Raw genomic sequence first — 21,167 nt, forward strand, 5'->3', positions numbered from 1 at the left:
ATAGTCACAAACTCATATTATGTGTAAGAGGTGGGTAATTGATTTCGGTAATGACCATATATTTTTCTTTTATTTTAGTTTGGTAATTCTATTTTAATTTGGTAACTGAACTTTTATTTAAGAAACATCATGAGTTTTTTAAGTAATTTTTGGCTAAGTTATCTATATTTAGCAAACGGTTTTGATTATTTGTACCAAATAATTTCTTATATTTTGTGTAAACACATAGCCTATTAAAATCAACCTTATATATTTTTAAGTTGCCAAAATTCCTTATTAAAAAAAATTATAATTTAGTCACCAGAGTAAAACAAATTAAAATTTTGGTAATCAAATGAAATACAAGTAAAGTCTTACAAATATATTTATTTTATTATTTATTTGATCTAAACATGAGAAGCCAAATGAAATTTTTAATTAAATTCACTGCATTTAGAAATGAAGTATATGAAACTAAAAGAAATATAAATATAATGGCTATATGGATTTTAGTTTGGGGTAAAAAAATTAGATAGCAGATGCATATCCATATACAATTTGAAAATTAAAGATCCAAGGAGCCAAACTGTATGTGGAAAAATGAAGAGGTGAGTTGAGAGGGTACACATATAAGAGGATACGACGCCGTGATGATTAATGTTGAATCCATAAGTTGAGAGAGAAAAGGAGTTATGAAAGGAAAAAGGTTAGAATATGGCAGAGCAGGGGACAGCCCTAACGAATTTAGTTGATGATTTTAGAAACTGCACTCTGAAACCTAACACCTTTTCTCACTTCCTTTGTACACTCACATTGACATGGTATCAGAAGAGTAGAGGTAGGTTTGGTTGGTAAGACTTGAGAGTAGGTCAGTAATAGTAATTAGTTTGGGTTGTTCCAAAATGGAACAACAAAAGGCGCAGCTCCCTGCTGCACTGCACACTTTATTTAGCATTTGATTAAATATAGGATAGCAATCTAAAATTATTTAAAACCAAACCAGATGGATGATGATAACAGATTCTGAATGAACAAGTAATTAATTAAGCTGATGAGCTGAGAGAGAGAGAGGTCCCTAGTCTAGAGAGAGTTGATTTTAGGGCATAATGACAATAAATAAAGAAAAGAAGCGTTTCCATTTTCTTTGTTAAGATCCTACAACAATTGCATGGACCACGACGTACCTTCTTTATTTCTTCTTTCTTTTGTTTCCATTTGCTTTCTGTCTTCATGGAGCCTGACCTAACAACGGGTTAAATACGGTGGTGGTTTGACGAGCACTCCCATAATAAAATTAGTTTTACAAAAGGCGAAATAGCGAAAAAGCTTTATGTATAATATCCGGTAATTAGATGAATAGATGGGCATTGCCTCAACCTCTTCATTTATAAATAAGTTTGGATAATATTTAAGAGAGTCAATGATAGAATTGTGTCTTCTATCTAATAGTATGCAAAATTTGAGTTTTTATAAGATTATGTCATTTGTTCAAGAGAGAATCTCAGATTCGGTTTCGGATATGAGTTGTATTATTAGGACAATCTTTACTCTGAATAAAGTGGTTAAAATATCCTTTGTCAAGTGGGCAAACCCTAGAAGATTAGGTATGTTGGATGGATCCCAGATGTTTAATCCTTTTTCTTGGATCTTAAGAAATTTTAAATCCATCATGTCTCTTATTGAAGTAATTATGAAACTATTTGATTTCATTAGAATCATATCAGTAAGTCATCCGAAATTCATACAGAATCATTCTTTTTTTTAAATACAAACAGAATCAATTGGGAAAAGGAAAAACAAAGAAATGAAGTACAGAAAGAAACAAAGAAAATTTAATTCTGGTTAAAATATCTGAGGTCAAAGAAATATACTAATGTTTAAAATAAATTGAATGGAACAAAGCTGAAGGCGCACAAGAAACAACTGTGCGAGTCACCTGATTAGGGTTCATTAAATGCCAAGAATCTTGCTCTTTGCAATTCAAATTTCATTTGTCTTCTGAAATTGTCTTATTTGGTCCTCCAATTTAGCTAACAGATGCATACAATCATAAATGTGTTGGATATATAATAGGGACCATGTCCTTCATTTTTCCCATTAATTCACGTCACCATCCACCGCTGTTGGCTCACCACCATGCTTATTTCTTCAAATATTTTCTCTTTTTTCATTTTTATACCTCTCTTGAACCCTAATATTAATTGATGAGATAGGGAAAAAGTTTACAAATTTAAGGAATTAGGAGTAAATAATAGAAGAAACAGGTCCCCACAAGTGTAGGATGAGCAGTCCACATTGAGTCCTTGTGGCTTCATGGCTTGTCTCTTTTACTTCCAACTTATTACTATTATTAATTGAAGTGGTACCACTCTATCCTCACCAATTGTCTTCCTCCTTTCACAGATCATCACATCCCAAATTACCATCCAAATCAGCTTCTCTTTAATAATTTTCTGCCTAATTATATCATTATTTATTATTGTTTCATTGTCGCAAAACAAAACAAAAACAAATATATAAAACTCACCGTAAAATACTATTAGAAAACAAAATTAATTTAATGACGGATTTCAACCTTTTAATGACGGAAAAATGATTTACCAATGGATTTCAGCCTTTTAGCGATAGAAATATTTGTCGCTAAAGGCTATTTTCTAGTAGTGCCATGACGTAGAATCTACAGCCCATATAATTAACGGCCTAACTCATCAAATTCCATGTCCTGCGGGGAAAGCACCGGAAGCCTCAAGTAGGTTTCAGTCTGGAATGTCGGAATGCCGCTAATTTTGTTTTTTTTTTGTTGGGGTGGGGGAGGGGGGGGGGAGGGGGGAATTAGGAATAGCAATATGGACAGTGGTGGAACCAGGACTACAACTTAAAAGGGTTGCAAACTATTTAAAAAAAATCAAACAGTTTTAATACAGTGCAAATGTGTAAATTTGCAATTGTAGGAGCGGTTTTAACCGCCCTACAGGTAAGCATTGCCCCTAACACTACTGCTAGAGAATTTCTATTTTCATCCTCGATTTTATGAAAATTCCACTCTCCATCTTCGTTTAATTGATGGAGATAAATTCATAACCATCCCTGTTTTTATGAAATTTTCTATATCTATATAGATTCCCATTCATGTTTAATTTTTTAAAATTACGGCTTTCTGTTTTTACATTGATAATTTGAAGTGTTTTAACAATTATAAGTGTCATTAAAAATTAGAGCAAATTACTGTAAGGCCCCTCATATTTGTCATAATTCACAGTTTGGTACCCCTTGTTTGAAAATCAAACGATTTGGTACCTCAGTTTTGATTTTATAAACTATAAGACCCTTCTGTTAATTATAGGTACCAAATCGTTAACGGAATGAAACCTGAGGTACCAAATCGTTTGCAAATCGTTTGAAAATGAGGTACCAAATCATTTATATAATTAAAACTGAGGTACCAAATCGTTTAAAAGTAAATATCAAATTATTAACGGAACTAATAGAAGGGTCTTATAGTTTAAAAAATCAAAACTGAGGTGCCAAATTATTTGATTTTCAAATAAGGGATACCAAACTGTAAATTATGAAAAACGTGAGGGACCTTAGAATAATTTTCTCTAAAAATTATCTTAACTATTTGAAAAAGGAATTCTTTTAATTATAAAGATGTTGCTTTTTATTTTAAAGCATGAAAATACGTTTTAATTTTTAACTTTGAAAAAGTTACAACTAAACTTATACATAACATTTTTTTGATCTTTGATAAATATATAATTTTTTTTAGGGAGATCAACATATAATATAAATACACACGGTATTACTTTATATTATTAAATTTATAGTAATAAAAATTAAATAAAACTATATAAAATTATATATAAAAAAATTAATAATAATATATGTATATACTTTGGGTGCCTATGGGGACGGGGATAGGGATCCTTACCAAATATGGATCACACTTCCCGTCCCCTTTCCATTTCCGTGTATGGAGAATGAACTTTCGTCTTCGTACTTTATGGGAATTTCATGTTTAAATAAGGGCGGATCTCTATGAAAAACCGAATATTTTCTCCCATTACCATTCCTAGGGAGAATAAAACTTAACTAAACAATAAGATGAAATTTATCCGGCCTGAAAAAAAAAATCTTATCTGCCACTATCCACGGCTGATTTTATGTTTTGATTGTGAATTATGTGCTGCAAAATTTTCTTTCGATCCAAATTGATATCTATTTGAAAATATCTTTTGGACTCAATTGGGGTTAAGAGACTACCCCAGCACTTTTGTGATTTCTTGTTTAATTCTCTAAAATAAAATCAACTTGTGAAAGAATTGGTTCTCCCTTAAGTGATAATATTAAATATCCCAGTGCATGCGATTGATTCAAATTAATTGTGTATAGTTTAGTTTATTCAGAAAATCCTTTATAAAATTAATAATTTTCATGACAAATGAATAATTACAAAAAGTTAATTACTTGTAGATAAAAGAAATTTTGAAATTGAATAAAATTAAAAAACATAAAAGTCTGCACAAAAACATTTGAGAGATGTAATGAGGAGGCATCCTATTCTAACAGAAGAATGTGATATATATGATAAACGAGCATATCTCTATAGTTATGAATAGATAAATTAATTTTGTATTTCTTTTTACGGTCTTTTTAATTTTAAAGGAGCATGATAATGTTTTTTATGTTTTGATCTGTCATTTTGCCTAAAAAATTTGGGGAAAATTGTATCATGCAAGAAATTCCTAATTTCGTGTTGTAAAGAAAAAAATAGGCCAAATCTCTCTCGAGGCCTTTGTATTTTTACCGTTTATCTTTTTTGAATTTTGATTTTTTTTGGATGGAATACCAGCTTGCACTATACTTACGAGACTGAACTTGAAGAGGGACTAGATAAATAATTATTTAAAAATATAAGGATCAGGTAAATAAAAATTGAAGGGTCCTATTGAATACAAAAACATAACCTTTAACCCAAATATACTTTATCATTTTCCACGTGTTAATGGTAGCAGCAACTGAATAGACACGTACAGATTAAGACTTTTTAAATCAAATCCATAAAATATATGAACCTAATGAATAGTATATTTTTTCAGAAAATGACTAGATAACAAAACGGTAAAAATAGAGGGGCTTCATGGATTTGGCATATATTGTATGATGGCATGTAAAATAAAATGAGTAAAATAAAGATTGTAAAGAGAAGAATGAAATTGGTGAATTAGATGTAAAGGAAAAGATTACATAAGACAGCAGGCATTAACGTTATCATCGTTGAACATGTTGCTGACTTTATCATCTCCACGGTGAGTGTGAGGAATAGCACCGTGCCTTTCGCCGAGATTGTAACCGTGGCGGTAGTAATTATAGCTCTCTTTGAACTCACTGGTCGTGTCTTTGAAATAGTTGGTGGCAGATGTGAAGTACAATGGGATGTCGGGATAGGGCCAGAATTCGGCCCTCTTTCCGGCTCTCCTCACCGCCTTTAGCACTTTATTTCTCTCCACATATCCAACCACTGTCACCTTTTCCATGTTTAGGTCTACTTCTACCGAGTCCACTCCTATATATATATATATATGTATGAGTATTAATCTCCATGTTAATTAATTATATATATCAATTACCCCAAACAATATGCATGCATACCTCTAAGCTTGTGAATCGCATTCTTCACAACTCTCTCGCACCCGCTGCAACACATCCTTACTTTCAGCTCCACAGTCTGCAGATTAATTCAGAAATTTCCTTAACTAAACAAAAAAACATGCATGAGAATATATATATTTACATGACAACATGATCGAAAGCGAGACCTGCAAAGAAAGTGGCCGTCCTCTTGGCATGTTGATGGCTGTGTTGTGGTCTCGAAAGTGAAAGTAACAGTAAGTAATTGCAGATACGATTGTGTTAAACCTTCTCTCTAACCTGGTGGTAGCCATATTGGTATTTTTATATGAAATCAAAAGGAATAACAATTAAGAGAAAGCTTAGTCCCAGAAGATATTCTCTCGTCAGCATTGGCATTGGCATCGGCATCGGCATCGCTTCCTTATAAGGTTCCATTCCTATTACTATTATTTGCTACCTATTCGGTTTTAAATATTCCAATTTGTTTGTCTCAATCCAAATTAATCGGCACCACTAATTAATAATGCTTCATATTTAGGAGAAGTGAAGACCCACGCCCAGGGGATCGAATCATTTCATTCCTTCGTGTCGGTGTCCATACATAACCCTGCTTTGAGGGAATTATTTGCTGCCATTTTTTATGCAACTTTATATTCTCCTAAATCTTTCTTTTGAAAATATTAACCACTGCATAACAGACGCTATCTATCCATTACTTCTTTATACAAAGCTATATATATATACTCTACACGTATCTATAATATTCCCACTAATATATTCATTAGATATAGACAAAGTGCATTAGCTACCTAGTTTGCCAAATATCTTATAATTCTAAAATTTTATTAATTTGATTTATTATTATTTTGAGAGTTGTAATATATTCATACTTAATATGTAAGTGACGGGGAGCGATGTTGTATATGCCAAATAGTATAAATTCTATGCACATAATATAGTATCATAGCAGTTCTGAACGAGTTATAAGTATATTTGATAAAAGTCGAATAATAATAAATCAAATTAAGTTTAATGAAGATTCAAAATTAATGAAGATTCTTAATGAAGAGTTTTCTCTCTCCTAATTCTCTCGGCGCCAGTTAGTACCCCTGTGCTAACGTACGCCGTTTCCATGGCGAAGAAAACGGGGAAGAAGGCTACCTCAGTATCAGCTAAAAGTAATAATGATCTGGTTAACACTAAGGAGAATATAAGCAATGAAGAAGTTCCTAAAGAGCTTGTAAAGTCTCAGAATGAAGATGAGTTAACAGAGAAAAGCTACCATGAAGAAGATCTGGTTGAAGATACAGTGAAGAATGATGAGCAGAACAACAAGGGTGATAAAAAAGAAGATGATAAGAAATGGGTTGATCTAGTTAAAACGAATCGAGCTAATCCAGGTTGCGCTTTAACTTATATCCCTCCATTGGTAAGTAATGGGCTTAGAATAGCGAAAGTTTTCGAAGAAGATGAAATTGAAGAAGAGGAGAGATGGCAATACACGATTCTTGGATGTGTGTATGGGTTAACACCCAGGTTCTTTAAACTGCAAAATTTCATAAAAAACAGATGGGGGAAAATAGGGTTGATTGATTTTCATCAAATCAAACCTAATCTATATGCTTTTGTGTTTGAAAATGAAGAAGGTAAACTCAAGGCTATGGCAGATGGGCCAATAACCTTTGATAAGCACCCTTTGATTTTGCAAGAATGGAAGAGAAGAATGTCATTTGACCTAACTGAGATTGCTTCAATTCCAGTTTGGATCAAACTTCCCCTTCTCCCTTGGGAATTCTGGAGTCCCAACTCTTTAAGCTCTATAACTAGCACTCTTGGCAAACCTCTATTTGCTGATAGATGCACCAGGGAGAGATCAAAAATGTCTTATGCAAGAGTCCTAGTTGAGATGAGGTTGAAAGGAACTTTTCCTGATGTGGTTATAATAGAAGATCAAGAAGGAAACCAACACACCCAATTCGTTGAGTATGAATGGAAACCGATTCTTTGTGAAACCTGTAACAAGCTGGGTCATAGAAATTGTGCTAAACAGGAGATATGGATAGCCAAAGCCAACAACAAAGAAGCAGTCAATATCAGTGATAAAACTACACCAACTCAGGGGGACAGCTTAATTGATAAGGTTAATGAAGATAACCCTAAAGAAGTAACTCTTCCTAGTGAAAACAAGGAACCGATCATTGCAGATGATAAGGAAGTTCAGAAACAGGACATTTTCAGCAGTCCCAAAGAGGTCTCCACTGATGATGGCTTTCAGCTTGTCACCAACAGAAAGCAGAAAAACAAAGTGACTAGCAGGGTGGATGATAAAACTAGTCTCAAAACTGGAGGTAATTATAAAAACCCTAGTATAATGAAAGATCCCATTGATAAACTTCCCCCCAAGAGGCTTATTAAGCCTCTTGATAGAGGAAGATGAATATCCTTTCATGGAACATCAGGGGCATGAATGAGCCCCTGAAGCAAGCTGAGGTGAGAAGACTGCTTGCTAAAAATGATATTTCTCTTGCTGGAATTATTGAAACTAGAGTCAGGAGACTTAACAAAGATAGTGTTTGGAAGAATATGAAGCTCTATGATTGGAATTTAATTGAGAACTATGAGTTTTCTGATTTAGGGAAAATTTGGATCATCTATAACAAAACTAGAATTAAGGTGCTTAAAATAGATTCTAGTGATCAATTTGTGCATTGCAAAGTAGAGTATGATAACCACGAGTTTGATTGGACTATCATATATGGGGCCAACCAATTAATGGATAGACAGATTCTTTGGCAGAAGTTAGTTCAAATGTCTTCGCAAATTACAGGTCCTTGGATGATTCAAGGGGACTTTAATGCAGTTATGGGAGAGAATGACAGATGTGGGGGCAATGAGCTTGATTCTAATCATGCCTCTGAACTCAAAGATTGTATAAACAATAGTGGTCTTGTTGAGTTAAGAAGTATTGGTTGTCTCTATACTTGGAGTAACAATCAGCTTGATGACAGAAGGATTTGGAGAAGACTAGACAGGGCTTTCATTAATGAAGACTGGTGTGTCAAGTTTCAGAACTCCTTCTTTGAAGCTGGTCCTAGTGGAATCTCTGACCATAGTCCTATCATGGTTGTCATCCAGAATAATGAGATTAGAAGAAAAGGAAGCTTCAGGTATTTCAATTTTTGGGCTGATCACCCTGATTACAACAGCATTATTGAAGAAGAGTGGAACAAAGAGTACAGGGGTTATACCATGTACAAGATAGTCAAAAAGCTCAAGGCCATAAGCTTTAGACTAAAAAATCTTAACAAGCAGCAATACTCAGACATTTCTCAAAGAGTCTCTAATCAGAGAGTGTTGCTTGAAAAACTTCAAAATGATATTCAAAATGACCCTCTTAACAACCATTTGATGGAGTAAGAAAGAGCTATGGCTTTTTATCTCATGTTTTTGTTAAGGAGTGAGGAAAGCTTCTACAAACAAAAGTCTAGGATTCAATGGCTTCAGCTTGGGGATTCTAACACTAAATATTTCCACAACTCCATCAAGCAAAGAAGAGTTAGAAATAGTATTCCTGTCCTTAAACTGGATTCTGGTGAGCAGATTACCAAGAAGGAAGATATCCATCAGGAGATTACTAGATATTATACAAATATGTTCAGCAAGAGCATTTCCAACAGAAGACATATTGACAGGAGGGTTATCAGTCAGGGCAACAGAGTCTCTGAAGAAGAAAACATATTGTTGATGAGGAGCATTTCTGAAGAGGAAGTGAAATCTGCAGTTTTCTCCATAGGCTCAGATAAGGCAGCAGGGCCTGATGGGTATAATAGTTTCTTTTTCAAGAACTCTTGGAACACAATCAAAAAAGACATGATCAAAGCTGTGCAGGAGACTTTTAATTCTGGTAAGATCCTCAACCAAATTAACTCTACTGCTATCACTGTAATCCCTAAAACTGAGAATGCAGAAAACTTAGGTGACTTCAGACCTATAGCATGCTGTAATGTGTTATACAAAATCATCTCCAAAGTTTTAACTGCTAGATTAAGTCCTATTCTTGTCAATCTCATCTCTATGAATCAATCTGCTTTCATTCCTAAAAGGTCCATTGCATATAACATTATGTTAGCCCATGACATTGCTAGGAACTACCATAAAAACTCTGGAAATCCTAGATGCCTTATGAAAATTGATCTTAGGAAAGCATATGACTCTATTGAGTGGGACTTCATTGAAGAGATCCTTATCAGTTTTAATTTCCCTGAGAAGTTCATAACTCTTATAATGTCTTGTATAAAAACTGCAAACTTCTATATTCAGTTCAATGGTTCCAAAGGGACTATCTTTAAAGCTGAAAAAGGCCTAAGACAGGGAGACCCTATCTCCCCTTTTCTTTTTGTCTTATGCATGGAATATCTCTCTAGATCCCTACAAAAGACTGATACTTCTTTCTCCTACCACAAAGGTTGCAACCTATTAAAAATCAATCATCTAATGTTTGCAGATGATCTCCTCCTATTTTGTAATGGTGATATAAACTCTGTTGTTTTTTTGACTGATCAGCTTAAAAATTTCAAAAATGTCTCTGGCCTTCAGGTTAATCCTAACAAAAGCCAGATTTTTATGTGCAATATTGATCAGAATCTCAAAAACAACATTACTAGTGCCTTAGGTTTTCAAGAGGGTAAGCTTCCCCTTAGATACCTAGGCATCCCTCTTATTTCTGCTAGGCTTTCCAGAGAGGATTGTAAGGGCATCATCTCTAAGATTACTAGCAGAATCTATTCTTGGACTAGTAAAATGTTGTCTTATGCTGGTAGAGTCCAACTCATCCAATCTGTTCTTCTTAGCATGCATGTCTTTTGGGCATCAATTCTGATTCTTCCTAAAAGTGTCACAAAAGAAATCCAAAATATTTGCTCTAGATTTTTATGGTCTGGAAATGCTGAGGGGAAAAATAAAGCTCTTGTTGCCTGGAAAGAGATGATAAAGTTAAAAAAAGAGGGTGGCTTGAATATAAAGGACATTGAGGTCTGGAACAGAGCAGCAGTTAGCAAGCATGTCTGGCAGATTATTGAGAATACAGACAACCTCTGGGTGAAATGGATTCATACTAATAAGATCAAAACTGGCAGTTACTGGAGTAGCAAAAGTGATAACAACTCCAGCTGGGTGTGGAAAGGTCTCCTGAGCATTAAAAAAGAGATTATGAAAATTGTGGAATACAAGATTGGTAATGGAAACAATATCAATTTATGGAGAGACCCATGGATACATGGTTGCTCTTTACTTGAGAAATACCCCAGAGTTAAGATGAAAGAAGCAGCAGTCTCAAAGACCTCCAGAGTTGCAGATCTTTGGAGACACAACAGGTGGAATCTGCCTGACCCCATTGACATGCCTACTTCAGAAGCTTGGGAGTATATCAAAGAGAATTTTGCCCTGAACAATGATAATGATACCATCTCCTGGAAAGTGGTTAAAGGATCTAACTTCAGTATAGCTAAAACCTGGGAGATTTATAGGGAGAATCATGCTGCTGTCCCTTGGCATAAGTTAGTTTGGGGAAGTAAATCTATTCCTAGACACAACTTTATGATGTGGTTAACCATCAAAGAGAGATTGAAAACCAGAGACAAGTTAAAGAGATGGGGTGTTATTGATGATAATAGTTGTGTGCTCTGCAACACAGAACCTGAAGATGTTAGCCATATTTTCTATGGATGTTCTTTCACCAAGATGATATGGAACAAGCTTCTGCCAATTTGTGGGTGTCCTGGAAATATTAGATCCTGGAGAAGGCTTGTTAGCTGGTTCTGTAAAAAAGCCACAGGTAAAAATGTGAATGCTACTATCAGAAGGAATATTTTGACTGCAACTACTTATCAAATTTGGAGAACTAGAAATATGAAGGTATTCAAAAATGAAAATCCCTCTGTTGAAGAGATTATTAGAAGAGTCAAGTTCATCATCTTATCTCAGATGAAGAGAGTGAATCACAACGCCCCTGCTCACAGCATTATCCATAAAGTTCAGAATCTATAATTGGTTCTGTTTACACTTGAAGGTTTGACTGCTTTTTATGAGTGTTTGTTGTCTGGGTTTAGCTTTAGTTTGCCTGAGGCTTTTGTAGCAGGTAAACTTCAGCCTTTTCCTAGTCTTCTAGCTTGTGGTTTGAACATTTGGCCTGAGGCTTTTGTAACAAGTCATCTGTTTATTCATAGCTTGCTTTTTCATTGTTGTTCTATGGCCTGAGACTTGTGTAACAGGTCTGCCTTTTTCTAGTCTTTGTTTAGCTGCTTTTTAGAACCCCTGAGGCTTATGTAACAGGGTTTTGATTTGTTAGCTTGTTGGGCTCCCTGAGGCTTTGTAACAGGGCTTCACACTTGCTTAGTAGCTGCTTTCTGGATCCCCTTTAGCTTGTTTTAGGGGATTATAGTTGTATTCTCAGTTTGATTTTTATCAAGTGAGCTTTTTGGTTTTTTCTACCAAAAAATAAATAAATCAAATTATGATAAATTTGACAAATAAATAATAATTGCGAAGATAAATTTATTTTGCGTTAATAGATGTTCCTAGAGGGAATTACAAGCTTTTGGACTTTGTTTTAGTAAATATATTTGCATTATCTTTACACAAATTCTGAATTATAAAAACATTTAGTTATGACAAGTTGATAATCTAGAGGCAGCTTAATCTGCTGAATTACCGATTAATTTATATGTTTAATTAGCACATAGTAACCATGCAACCATGTTACAGATCTATTGACTCACTGCGTGGATTTGTAGTGTTGGACCAAGTTAAGAATTGTGGATATATGTTAGGATTACGAAATCGAGCTTTAGGGTTTTATTTGCATCAGAAATTTATATATATATATATATATATATATATATATATATATGTGTGTGTGTGTGTGTGAGATTTGAATAAAAATTGCACAAAATTAATTAATTGATTTATACTAAATACTAATTAGATTAATCTTTATTCATAAGTCACTTAATTTTCTCCTTGCTATTTTGATTTAGGTACTGGATTTTTTATCTAACAATAATTTCAATCTATTCCCGTAAGACATGATAAAAAGTAGTGAATGTTTTGCGTTACGAAATAATATTTAAGTTACAAGCAATGTGGTAAAATTGCACATTACTGGAAAAGATGATATATTTGTATGTATTAGAGGCCAATAAACAAGTAATTACGAGAGAATCAAAAGCATCCACTTGCAATGTTAGTGGGCACAATTTTCATTTTAAGATAGAGACGATGATGAATGAAATGGATGAGATAATGATTCTTGTTCTCTTCAAGACTTATAATCTAATTCTATTATTCTATACACTTGTTATATTCCTTATGCATGTCACATAATTTCATACAACCCAAATCAACACATATGCATATACTTTAATTTGCTCACATGTTTATGTACTCTTTATACATTATTTGAGAGGTTAAAGAAAAATAATTAAATGTTCTATTGGAAAAAAAACTATTTATAGTTTAGGAATCAAATTCAAAATATATTTTTTCAGCGCGCATGTTCACTCACTCTTTAAAAAGTTAAATTGGCAAAAAAAATAGAAATTTTTATTTAAATTGAAGAAAAAAAATTACGAAGAATTAATAGTATAGAATAAAGTGACAAGCTATTATATATAGCATTCGCTATAATAGAAAGCTATTCGATACGAAAATCCATTCAATTTAGGCTTAACCCCTGAAAAACCCCCCACCTTCCAACCCCCCTTCTTTTGCACCCTCACCTTTCAAAATCTCCAATTTTTACCTAAATTATCATCTTTCATTTTCAATTGCACCCTAGAAGTATTAAATTGGGATTTTGTCACTAAAAAGAAGTTGAAATCGATACTTTATATTTTAATTCATGTTCTAAATAGTCCTTAATGTTTAAATTTCAACAACAAAAACATATTTAATGATATTTTTAATTGATTTATATTTTATATACAAAAATTTAACTTTTAAAATTTTAGGAAATATGGTTTTATTGTTGAAATTTAAACATTGAGGACTATTTAGAATATGAATTAAAATATAAATTATCGATTTGAACTTTTTTATAGTAAAAAGGGGCTAATTTAATACTTTTAGGGTGCAATTGAAAATGAAAGGTGAAAATTTGGATAAAATTGGAGATTTTGAAAGGTGAGGGTGCAAATGAAGGGGGGTTGAAAGGTGGGGGGGTTTTAAGGGGATTAGCCTTCAATTTAATATATTACAAGAATTTTATTTTTTAACAAATAATATGTTTAACTATTATGAGAGATTTGTTTTTTCAGTTCTTTATAATTGGCATTATTATTATTATTATTATTATTATTATTATTATTATTATTATTATTATTATTATTTGATTGTGTGTACATTTTATTTGAGAATGGTTACAATATTTTTCATATTTTGTTTTGATATATTTTATCTCTTATTATATGCAACATCCCCATTTAATTTAATTTATGTTATTTTATATATTTATTATATTTCAAATTCATTAAATTATTCTATTGAAAGTGCGAATTCTTACAATGATACTAGATATCAAAAATTATACTATCAACTGCCAGTTGAGGTCTAGTTTAAATGGTTAAAACGCTAATGCAATGTTGAGGTTTTGACTTCAAATTTCATCAGGACCAATGGTTTAAAACCGACTTAAAAAATTAAAATTTAACTAGTAAAAATCAACTATTAAATTGTAGCTGTTAGAGAAAATATAGTATCAAGTAACCCAAGTATTATATTAGATAAGATTATAAAAAAATTAAAATAACATTATATAAATCAAAAAAAATTATTAAAAATGTATAATTAATGGACCTAGTGTAAAATAATGAGAGACACAATACAAAGTTGTATAAAAAGGACAAGTGTCGTTGCTTGGTGACTAATTTCTATGGAAATAGAATTGATTAAATGGATGAAATATATGAAAAAAGCAGAAAGAATGAAAAGGAAAAACAAAAAAAGCAGAAAGTTCAGGAATGAGTCATAATAAGAAAGAAAGGAAGAGTTTACAAGTTGGGGAAATCATGTGAAGAAGAAGAAGGGTTATTAGATAATTAAGTAAAAGTATAGTTAGTTAGTTAGTTATGGGAAGGAAGTAAAGGGAAGATTACGGTGTGGGGAAAGGGGCATCATGCAACATCTGCTCCATCGCCACCATTACACTCTTCAAAGTGTCTCCTTCCATTCCACTCCACCTATTCATTGTCTCTTGCCTTATTACATCCTTATCCTTTTACATTTTTTATTACTATTCTCTCCACGCCATCTTTATCCTATACTACTACTATTCGCATCCCATCTACTACTATTTAACGGACCAACCACATACATATCATATCATATCCATTCATACATTCACACAACACAAACCCAAAACTAAACCCCACTATTTATAATTATACATAACCTACACTTTCTTTTTCCTTTTCCAAATCAGCTCATCCTACACTCTCATTCACTACTTTTGAGTAACATCATAACCCGAGGCACCTTTCTCCATGTTCCAACCAGCACAAGCACAAACACAAGCACCAGCACCACTCCAATTATATAAATTGGGTGCCTGCGTCTTGCTGGACAACCATTCTCCGTTAACTCTATCTCACTCCTGCTACACTTGCCATTTTCTTTCACCCTTGACCTCAACTTGCAATAAGATTCCCCAGTAATCTCTCTGCTCTCCTTCCAATTATGTACCCGCCTTTCTCTCAGCAGCTCATCCGACCCTGCATTATGTTCTTTAGCATCTGTGACCTGCATCAGATGATACATCATACCAGGTTCAGCAAATGACTAAAATAACTTTTCACATTGCACCAGACTAACCTCCGTTATAGCTGATTGAACTTCATCTTCCTCTTCTACATGGCTTCTGTGACTTGCATCACTCTCATCTCCATTGCCAGCAGACCCCGTAGTAGGTTTCATCTGCAAACGGAGCCTTCTTGGAGCAGTGCCCTGGGTTGCAAAGCTATCCGCATGTGGTCGCGCCTGATGTTGGCGTGTTCTAATCTTGATTCCAGTTCCACCAACAGTACTCCCATGGCTAAGAGGATTCAGTTCCCTGCTTGATTCTTCCCTGCCATTGAAAGCATTGAAGGATGGCTCTGTTGTAGAAATGGCAGATGGAGCATCCTGCCCAACATAATTAGTGCCGAGGTCACAGATATTTCTCCTTCCAACTTCTCCAGCAAAGGACGATGCTTGACCTCTCCAATATCCATCCAATGCTTGCATCTGCAATCGTACCATGTTATAAAGGCACATCCCCACTCCCAAGTCTACATCATTCCAGAACTCATGACATTTAATCTACAAATGTCAGTAAAAAAATTCTCCAGTTGCTTTTAAATGAACAAAACTGAGAACTTGTTCTATTCAAAATTGATTAGCTATTCAATAGACTATCTGGAATTGCTATAAAGAGCACTTCACAGCCACACAACCTAAGAATCTAATATTTTAAGAGCCAGAGAAGGTAAACATTAAACCAGATAAAGGTGTCAAAAATTGAGGATAAACAGACATATAGAGTACAATAATTTACCTGGGCCTGAGCCATTTCATTGTCTGCTCCAATGTACGCACCGTTATCCATACCCGATGGTATATAAGTAGGAAACTGAGTCCCACTTCTATCAGCAAAGTTCTTTTGATTGATTAACTCTTCTCCAGAATAGTCATCATTGCTATTGAAGACCTCACCCAACAATTCTGCTAAGGAGACATCAGGTTCACTAGTGCCATCCTGAAAATTGAGAGACTGGTCATTATTGCCGAAGTCACAGGCATAGAGGGAATCCATATAGTTTGGTAGGTCTGCACTAAAATGTGATTGCATTGGGGAGAACAATTTGCAGTCAATTTCGCCAGATGTGGGCTCAAACGGATGCAATTTTTTTCCCAATGGTGGATATACCTAGAAAAGGAGTGAAAAAAAAGAAAAATAATTAAACAAAACATAAGTAATTTCACAAAAAAAAAAGTTGTACCGAATGAGCTACAAAAAGCCAATAGCAGTAAAATCTAGGGCTCACCCTCATAGTTGTCGCTTCTGTTGAATGATCTTCAACATCTGAATGACTATTGCAACAGCTATTCAGAGGAACTGCAGCAACAGAGCCAGAGGTAACGTTGTCTGACTCATCCATCGGCCAGCTAGTAATACATTCAGATTGTTTCCCTACTCGCATGGCAGACGTTTCTGTTCCTTGAACAAGATCTGACGATGTGTCATCAGGAGAGGACTTAGAAGTGGTAGGGGAGTATCCAATTTGCTCTGCTTCACCAAATTTTACACTGTCAAACTTCTCTTCTGGCTTTCGGAATAAGCGGCAGAGGACAAATGCATCCTACGTCACCAGGTTAAGGGAGAAACTGAGTTGATAGTAGTAGTAACACAATAGACAAGCTATACAAAAAATTACGTATCCATTAAGAGGGAAAAAAGACAAGGTAATAAAATGAGCAAGGAGGAAAATTGAATTGATAAAAAAATATATATGTATCCATAACTTCGATTAAATTCTTAATTACATCCTCCACAAAATAATTAGAGCAAATTGCTCTAAGTCCCCCACGTATATCATAATTCACAGTTTGATACTTTTTGTTTGAAAATCAAACTATTTGCTATTTCACTTTCAATTCCGTCAGCAACAACACCATTCTGTTTACTTTTTCCCGTTAAAATAGACAGTCAAAGGAAAAAAATTAGTCAACTTGTTGAAAAAATATTTAAAACCTAAAATGACCTTGAACTATATTAAAATTTAAATAAAAATCAGGGGCCTATTAGCACTTTTGCCATCATGATCTTCTTCTCCCTCATCCTTTTCAATTCGCCGGCAACCACCATACTTGCCGCCATCACCCTGACGGAAACCACCGTTCACCATGCCTGAGACAAACCCAAACGCAAGATGGGTCTAGGTTAATTTTCCCGTCGCCGGAGATTTTTTTGTTCTTTTTTGTTTCACAAAACGACGTTGTTTTGCATAGAGGTATTTTTGTCTTTTCGCTCGTATTTAAGGGCAAAAACGTAAAAAATAAAAGTGTCTTTACATATTTAAAAGTGAAATACCAAATCGTTTGATTTTCAAACTAGAGATATCAAACTGTGAATTATGACATATATGGGGAAGACTTGAAATAATCTTCTCAAAAACTTATGACAGTTTAGTAACATTTTTACAATTTATCAATTATATTTAATTTTTAGTTCATAATTATTTTATAAGCAACTAGATCTAACTTTAAAAAATTATTAATTTCAAAGATTCTAAAAAGGTTAGCTAAAATACATTAATTTATTTAATTCTATTTTATAAAATTTTGCATTTTTATTAAAATATAATATACTTTATTTGTAAAAAAATTATTAAACTGGAGAACTTTTTCTAAGAAAATTAATTACTATATTGAAATTTAAAAAATATTATAGAATAAAATAAATCTAAAAATTTTGCTAAAATAATTAAAAGAACTTAGTAAAAAATTACTTGAATGTCATTATCAAATTAATTGAAAATTGATTTAGTATATAAATAACTAAAAAAATAAAAATCATGATAAACTTACATATTTTTAATGAATTTCTTTTCCAATTATGAATTAATTATTAATAAAAATAAATTATGATACAATATTATACTTTATTCTTATTAATTAAATCCTTATCTTTTTTAATTGACGACAGGACGTGATTGATACACATCAAAAAAGTAGAAAAGTAAAGTTAAACAGTTTTTCATCATAATATGATCGACAATTTAGCCTAATAGACAAATATGTGAATTCATTTTGCCTTGATGAAATGAAGAAAGAAAAATCATCCATATGGTTTGATAGCAACATTAGGATTGTATATGTTTAGGTTTTACTAATTCATCAAAGTTTATTCCTGGATAAAGCTGTATAACTGAAGTATTATATATATGCTTTGGGAACACTGAACAGACAACAGATGATACATTGAGAACAAAATGGAGGTAAGTGGTATAAAAATGATCCAACAAGACCCAAGAAAACTAAAGATAGTGAAGACAGTCAACTATAAACTATGAAGAAACACAGCTTTATAAGAAATGTGCTTCCATGTTCGAAGAATAACTTATGTATGCACAAAAAACAGAGCAACAGTTAATAAGCACAAAACTTTACAAAAACAAAATATATCTAAGGGATTATGACAGCACAGGGGTAGCCGCTTATGTTAGAATTGTGAAAGCAAAGAGTTGAAGGGAAAAACCTGGCCAGGGGAAGAGCCATCGAGGTCTTTGAGAGTAGGGCGGTACTCATGCATAATCCAGTTGGTGCGCTCCCCCTTGGGAGCACGCCCTCTATAGAACACCAAAGTCTTCTTCATCCCAATGGACCCTGATTTGCGAGCTCTGATGGTGCGGTCTTTTCCGGTTGCTTTCCAGTAGCCGGCGTCCGTTGCCCTGTTGGAGCGCTGACCGTTGGGATACTTGCGATCGCGAGGACAGAAGAAGAACCACTCAGGATCATCTGTCTTAATTACCGATAGACCTGAGAATTAAACAAAAGCGCTGAGAGAAATTTGAATGCAAAGTATAAATAAGAGGTAGTAGCACCAGTGTATGCAACCCCTATGAAAAGGGAAACAATTGAAGGAGTAAAATAAGGGGGGGGGGGGGGGGGGAATCTTGAAAATTGTATGCAAAAAGTAAGAGAGGGAATTATTCGTTGATTGGATTTGATAAGAATAAGATTCACACAACACAACACAATCCCTTTCCTTGCTCATCGTCAATTATACTAAAAAAACACAAAGAAATGTATGAGGGGAAGAAGAGAAAAGACCAGGTAAATCCCAGGGTTCCCACTTGCAAACATCGATCTCAGGGATGACCTCGACTTCAGAATGACGGCGGTTGATCTTCAGCCTCAGGTAGTGATTTATGAGCTCTTCGTCGGTGGGCCTGAATCTAAACCCTAGCGGCAGCGATTCCATCGGCAATACATTCGCCATTTTTTATTTCTTTTTCTTTCTTGTCTTCCGTGTTAAGATAACAATTGGAGAAGAAACTATTTTTACTTTTACATTGCTTTTGCACCAGCCGTCAAAAAGGTCATACTACCAGTGCTCCAAATGCAAAAGGCCTACCTATCACAGGGTGACACGATAACATTAGTAGGATACTCCCACCATGCTGTTGTTCCAGAGTTTTTGATGGACAGCCGCTAGTTTGGTTTACTGCCAATAAATACTCTTTTTTTTTTATGCAAACTTTTAAAAATATTGGAACATCTCTTTCAAATTGTCATAAAAAAACTGATCATACATTGAAAATCTCATGAACGCTCTATTATTTAAATTTAAAATAAAAAATAAAAATAATCTTTCGCTCTAATTTATTTTTTAAAAATTAAAATTTCAAAATAAATTAATTATTGTTAAGATACTTTTTATTTTACAAAAGATATTCTTTAAAATAAAGAGCACCATTGTCAAGATTCTTACCAACGATATTTTAAAAGTCGGTAATTTTTTACTGGCCATTGTATTTTATCTTTTTATTTATTTGATCCTTTTTCTGAATTTTTTCTTTATTTAATTTATGTACTTAACTTATTTTGAATTTCTAAATTCTTTTTGGACAGAAATTGAGCGTGCACTACACTAGCAGAAACGCGCGTGAAACCAAACTTGAAAGGGATCAGATAACTAAAAATTTGAAAGTATAAGAGTCAGATAAATAAAAATCCACTTTGTCATTTGAAAATATAGAGATCTATTGAATAGAAAAACCTTAGCTCACTAATCCAAATTCACTTTATCATTTTTCCACATGTTAATGGTGACGACAACTAAAACACGCATGTAGTGATTCTTTTCAGAAAGAGCCTATTAAATAAAATTCGTTAAATACAAGGATCTGATAAATGATTTTAGAGAAAAGATTATATAAATAAAAGAATGAGAGAACAAGGACATGAAGATGGATTTGGACTTCTTTATTATGATAATTGTAATCTTATCGCAGGCCTCTAAAAAATGCATGAATGGAAATTGAAAGTAGAAGTGATTTATATGTCACATGAAGAAAACACATGTACATGCTAACTAACGTCGGTCACTGATATTCAAAGTGACATACTTTGAAGAACCTCCAAATGAGGTCACATTCTAAATTGGACATTGGCGAAGACTTAATAGAATTCTCTTCACTCTGATGTGTTGTAGTTAATTAGCGATAGCCTCATTTGTATTAAAAAGAATGGATGTAAAATTATTGTAGTCACACGAATAGTGTGTAAAATATGTGTCTTTGATTTTGTAATAAAAGGACTCAATTTTAGTAAAATTAGAAATATAATGACTTAATTTTGACAAATAAAAGTACAGGAGTTCTGAAAATAAATTATCCCCTTGCTTCTCAAATTTTCGCTTTAAGAAACCCATCTTGCAGTACTTAGCATCATCTACCATCCCCTTTCCAAATTACATGCGCTCGGTAAAAATGACAAGTATACTTTATTCAAAATAATAA

General features: G+C 33.5%; 3 protein-coding genes across 3 annotated transcripts; 1 reads left to right on the forward strand and 2 right to left on the reverse strand.

Moving 5' to 3' along the window:
- Positions 1-5,175: 5,175 nt before the first annotated feature.
- Positions 5,176-6,016, reverse strand: LOC126676702 (heavy metal-associated isoprenylated plant protein 30-like). Its single transcript, XM_050370966.2, has 3 exons — positions 5,799-6,016; positions 5,632-5,707; positions 5,176-5,545 (listed from the first exon to the last, which is right to left on the reverse strand). Exons 1-3 carry the CDS (start codon positions 5,922-5,924, stop codon positions 5,223-5,225), a joined length of 525 nt encoding a protein of 174 aa, XP_050226923.1. The 5' UTR covers positions 5,925-6,016; the 3' UTR covers positions 5,176-5,222.
- Positions 6,017-8,046: 2,030 nt separating this feature from the next.
- LOC126678717 (uncharacterized) lies at positions 8,047-9,030 on the forward strand. Its single transcript, XM_050373612.1, has one exon. The coding sequence runs from the start codon at positions 8,047-8,049 to the stop codon at positions 9,028-9,030; it is 984 nt and encodes a 327-aa protein (XP_050229569.1).
- A 5,579-nt stretch (positions 9,031-14,609) lies between these two features.
- On the reverse strand, positions 14,610-19,784 carry LOC126677479 (protein NTM1-like 9). The gene is made up of 6 exons (XM_050372122.2): positions 19,477-19,784; positions 18,902-19,182; positions 16,689-17,003; positions 16,199-16,570; positions 15,478-15,888; positions 14,610-15,405 (listed from the first exon to the last, which is right to left on the reverse strand). Exons 1-6 carry the CDS (start codon positions 19,643-19,645, stop codon positions 15,103-15,105), a joined length of 1,851 nt encoding a protein of 616 aa, XP_050228079.1. The 5' UTR covers positions 19,646-19,784; the 3' UTR covers positions 14,610-15,102.
- Positions 19,785-21,167: the final 1,383 nt, after the last annotated feature.

Source organism: Mercurialis annua, linkage group LG4 (assembly GCF_937616625.2).
Source record: "Mercurialis annua linkage group LG4, ddMerAnnu1.2, whole genome shotgun sequence".
Classification (NCBI taxonomy): domain Eukaryota; kingdom Viridiplantae; phylum Streptophyta; class Magnoliopsida; order Malpighiales; family Euphorbiaceae; genus Mercurialis; species Mercurialis annua.

Bases quoted from the DNA above. Each gene is read 5' to 3' on its own strand.
- LOC126676702 (XM_050370966.2), bottom strand. From the start codon at position 5,924: ATGGCTACCACCAGGTTAGAGAGAAGGTTTAACACAATCGTATCTGCA. The intron at 5,708-5,798 runs GTCTCGCTTTCG...ATTAATCTGCAG, and splicing joins GACGGCCACTTTCTTTGCAG to ACTGTGGAGCTGAAAGTAAG. The intron at 5,546-5,631 runs GTATGCATGCAT...ATATATATATAG, and splicing joins TGCGATTCACAAGCTTAGAG to GAGTGGACTCGGTAGAAGTA.
- LOC126678717 (XM_050373612.1), top strand. From the start codon at position 8,047: ATGAATATCCTTTCATGGAACATCAGGGGCATGAATGAGCCCCTGAAG.
- LOC126677479 (XM_050372122.2), bottom strand. From the start codon at position 19,645: ATGGCGAATGTATTGCCGATGGAATCGCTGCCGCTAGGGTTTAGATTC. The intron at 17,004-18,901 runs GTTTTTCCCTTC...CTGGTGACGTAG, and splicing joins ATGGCTCTTCCCCTGGCCAG to GATGCATTTGTCCTCTGCCG. The intron at 16,571-16,688 runs GTGAGCCCTAGA...CTCCTTTTCTAG, and splicing joins CAGAAGCGACAACTATGAGG to GTATATCCACCATTGGGAAA.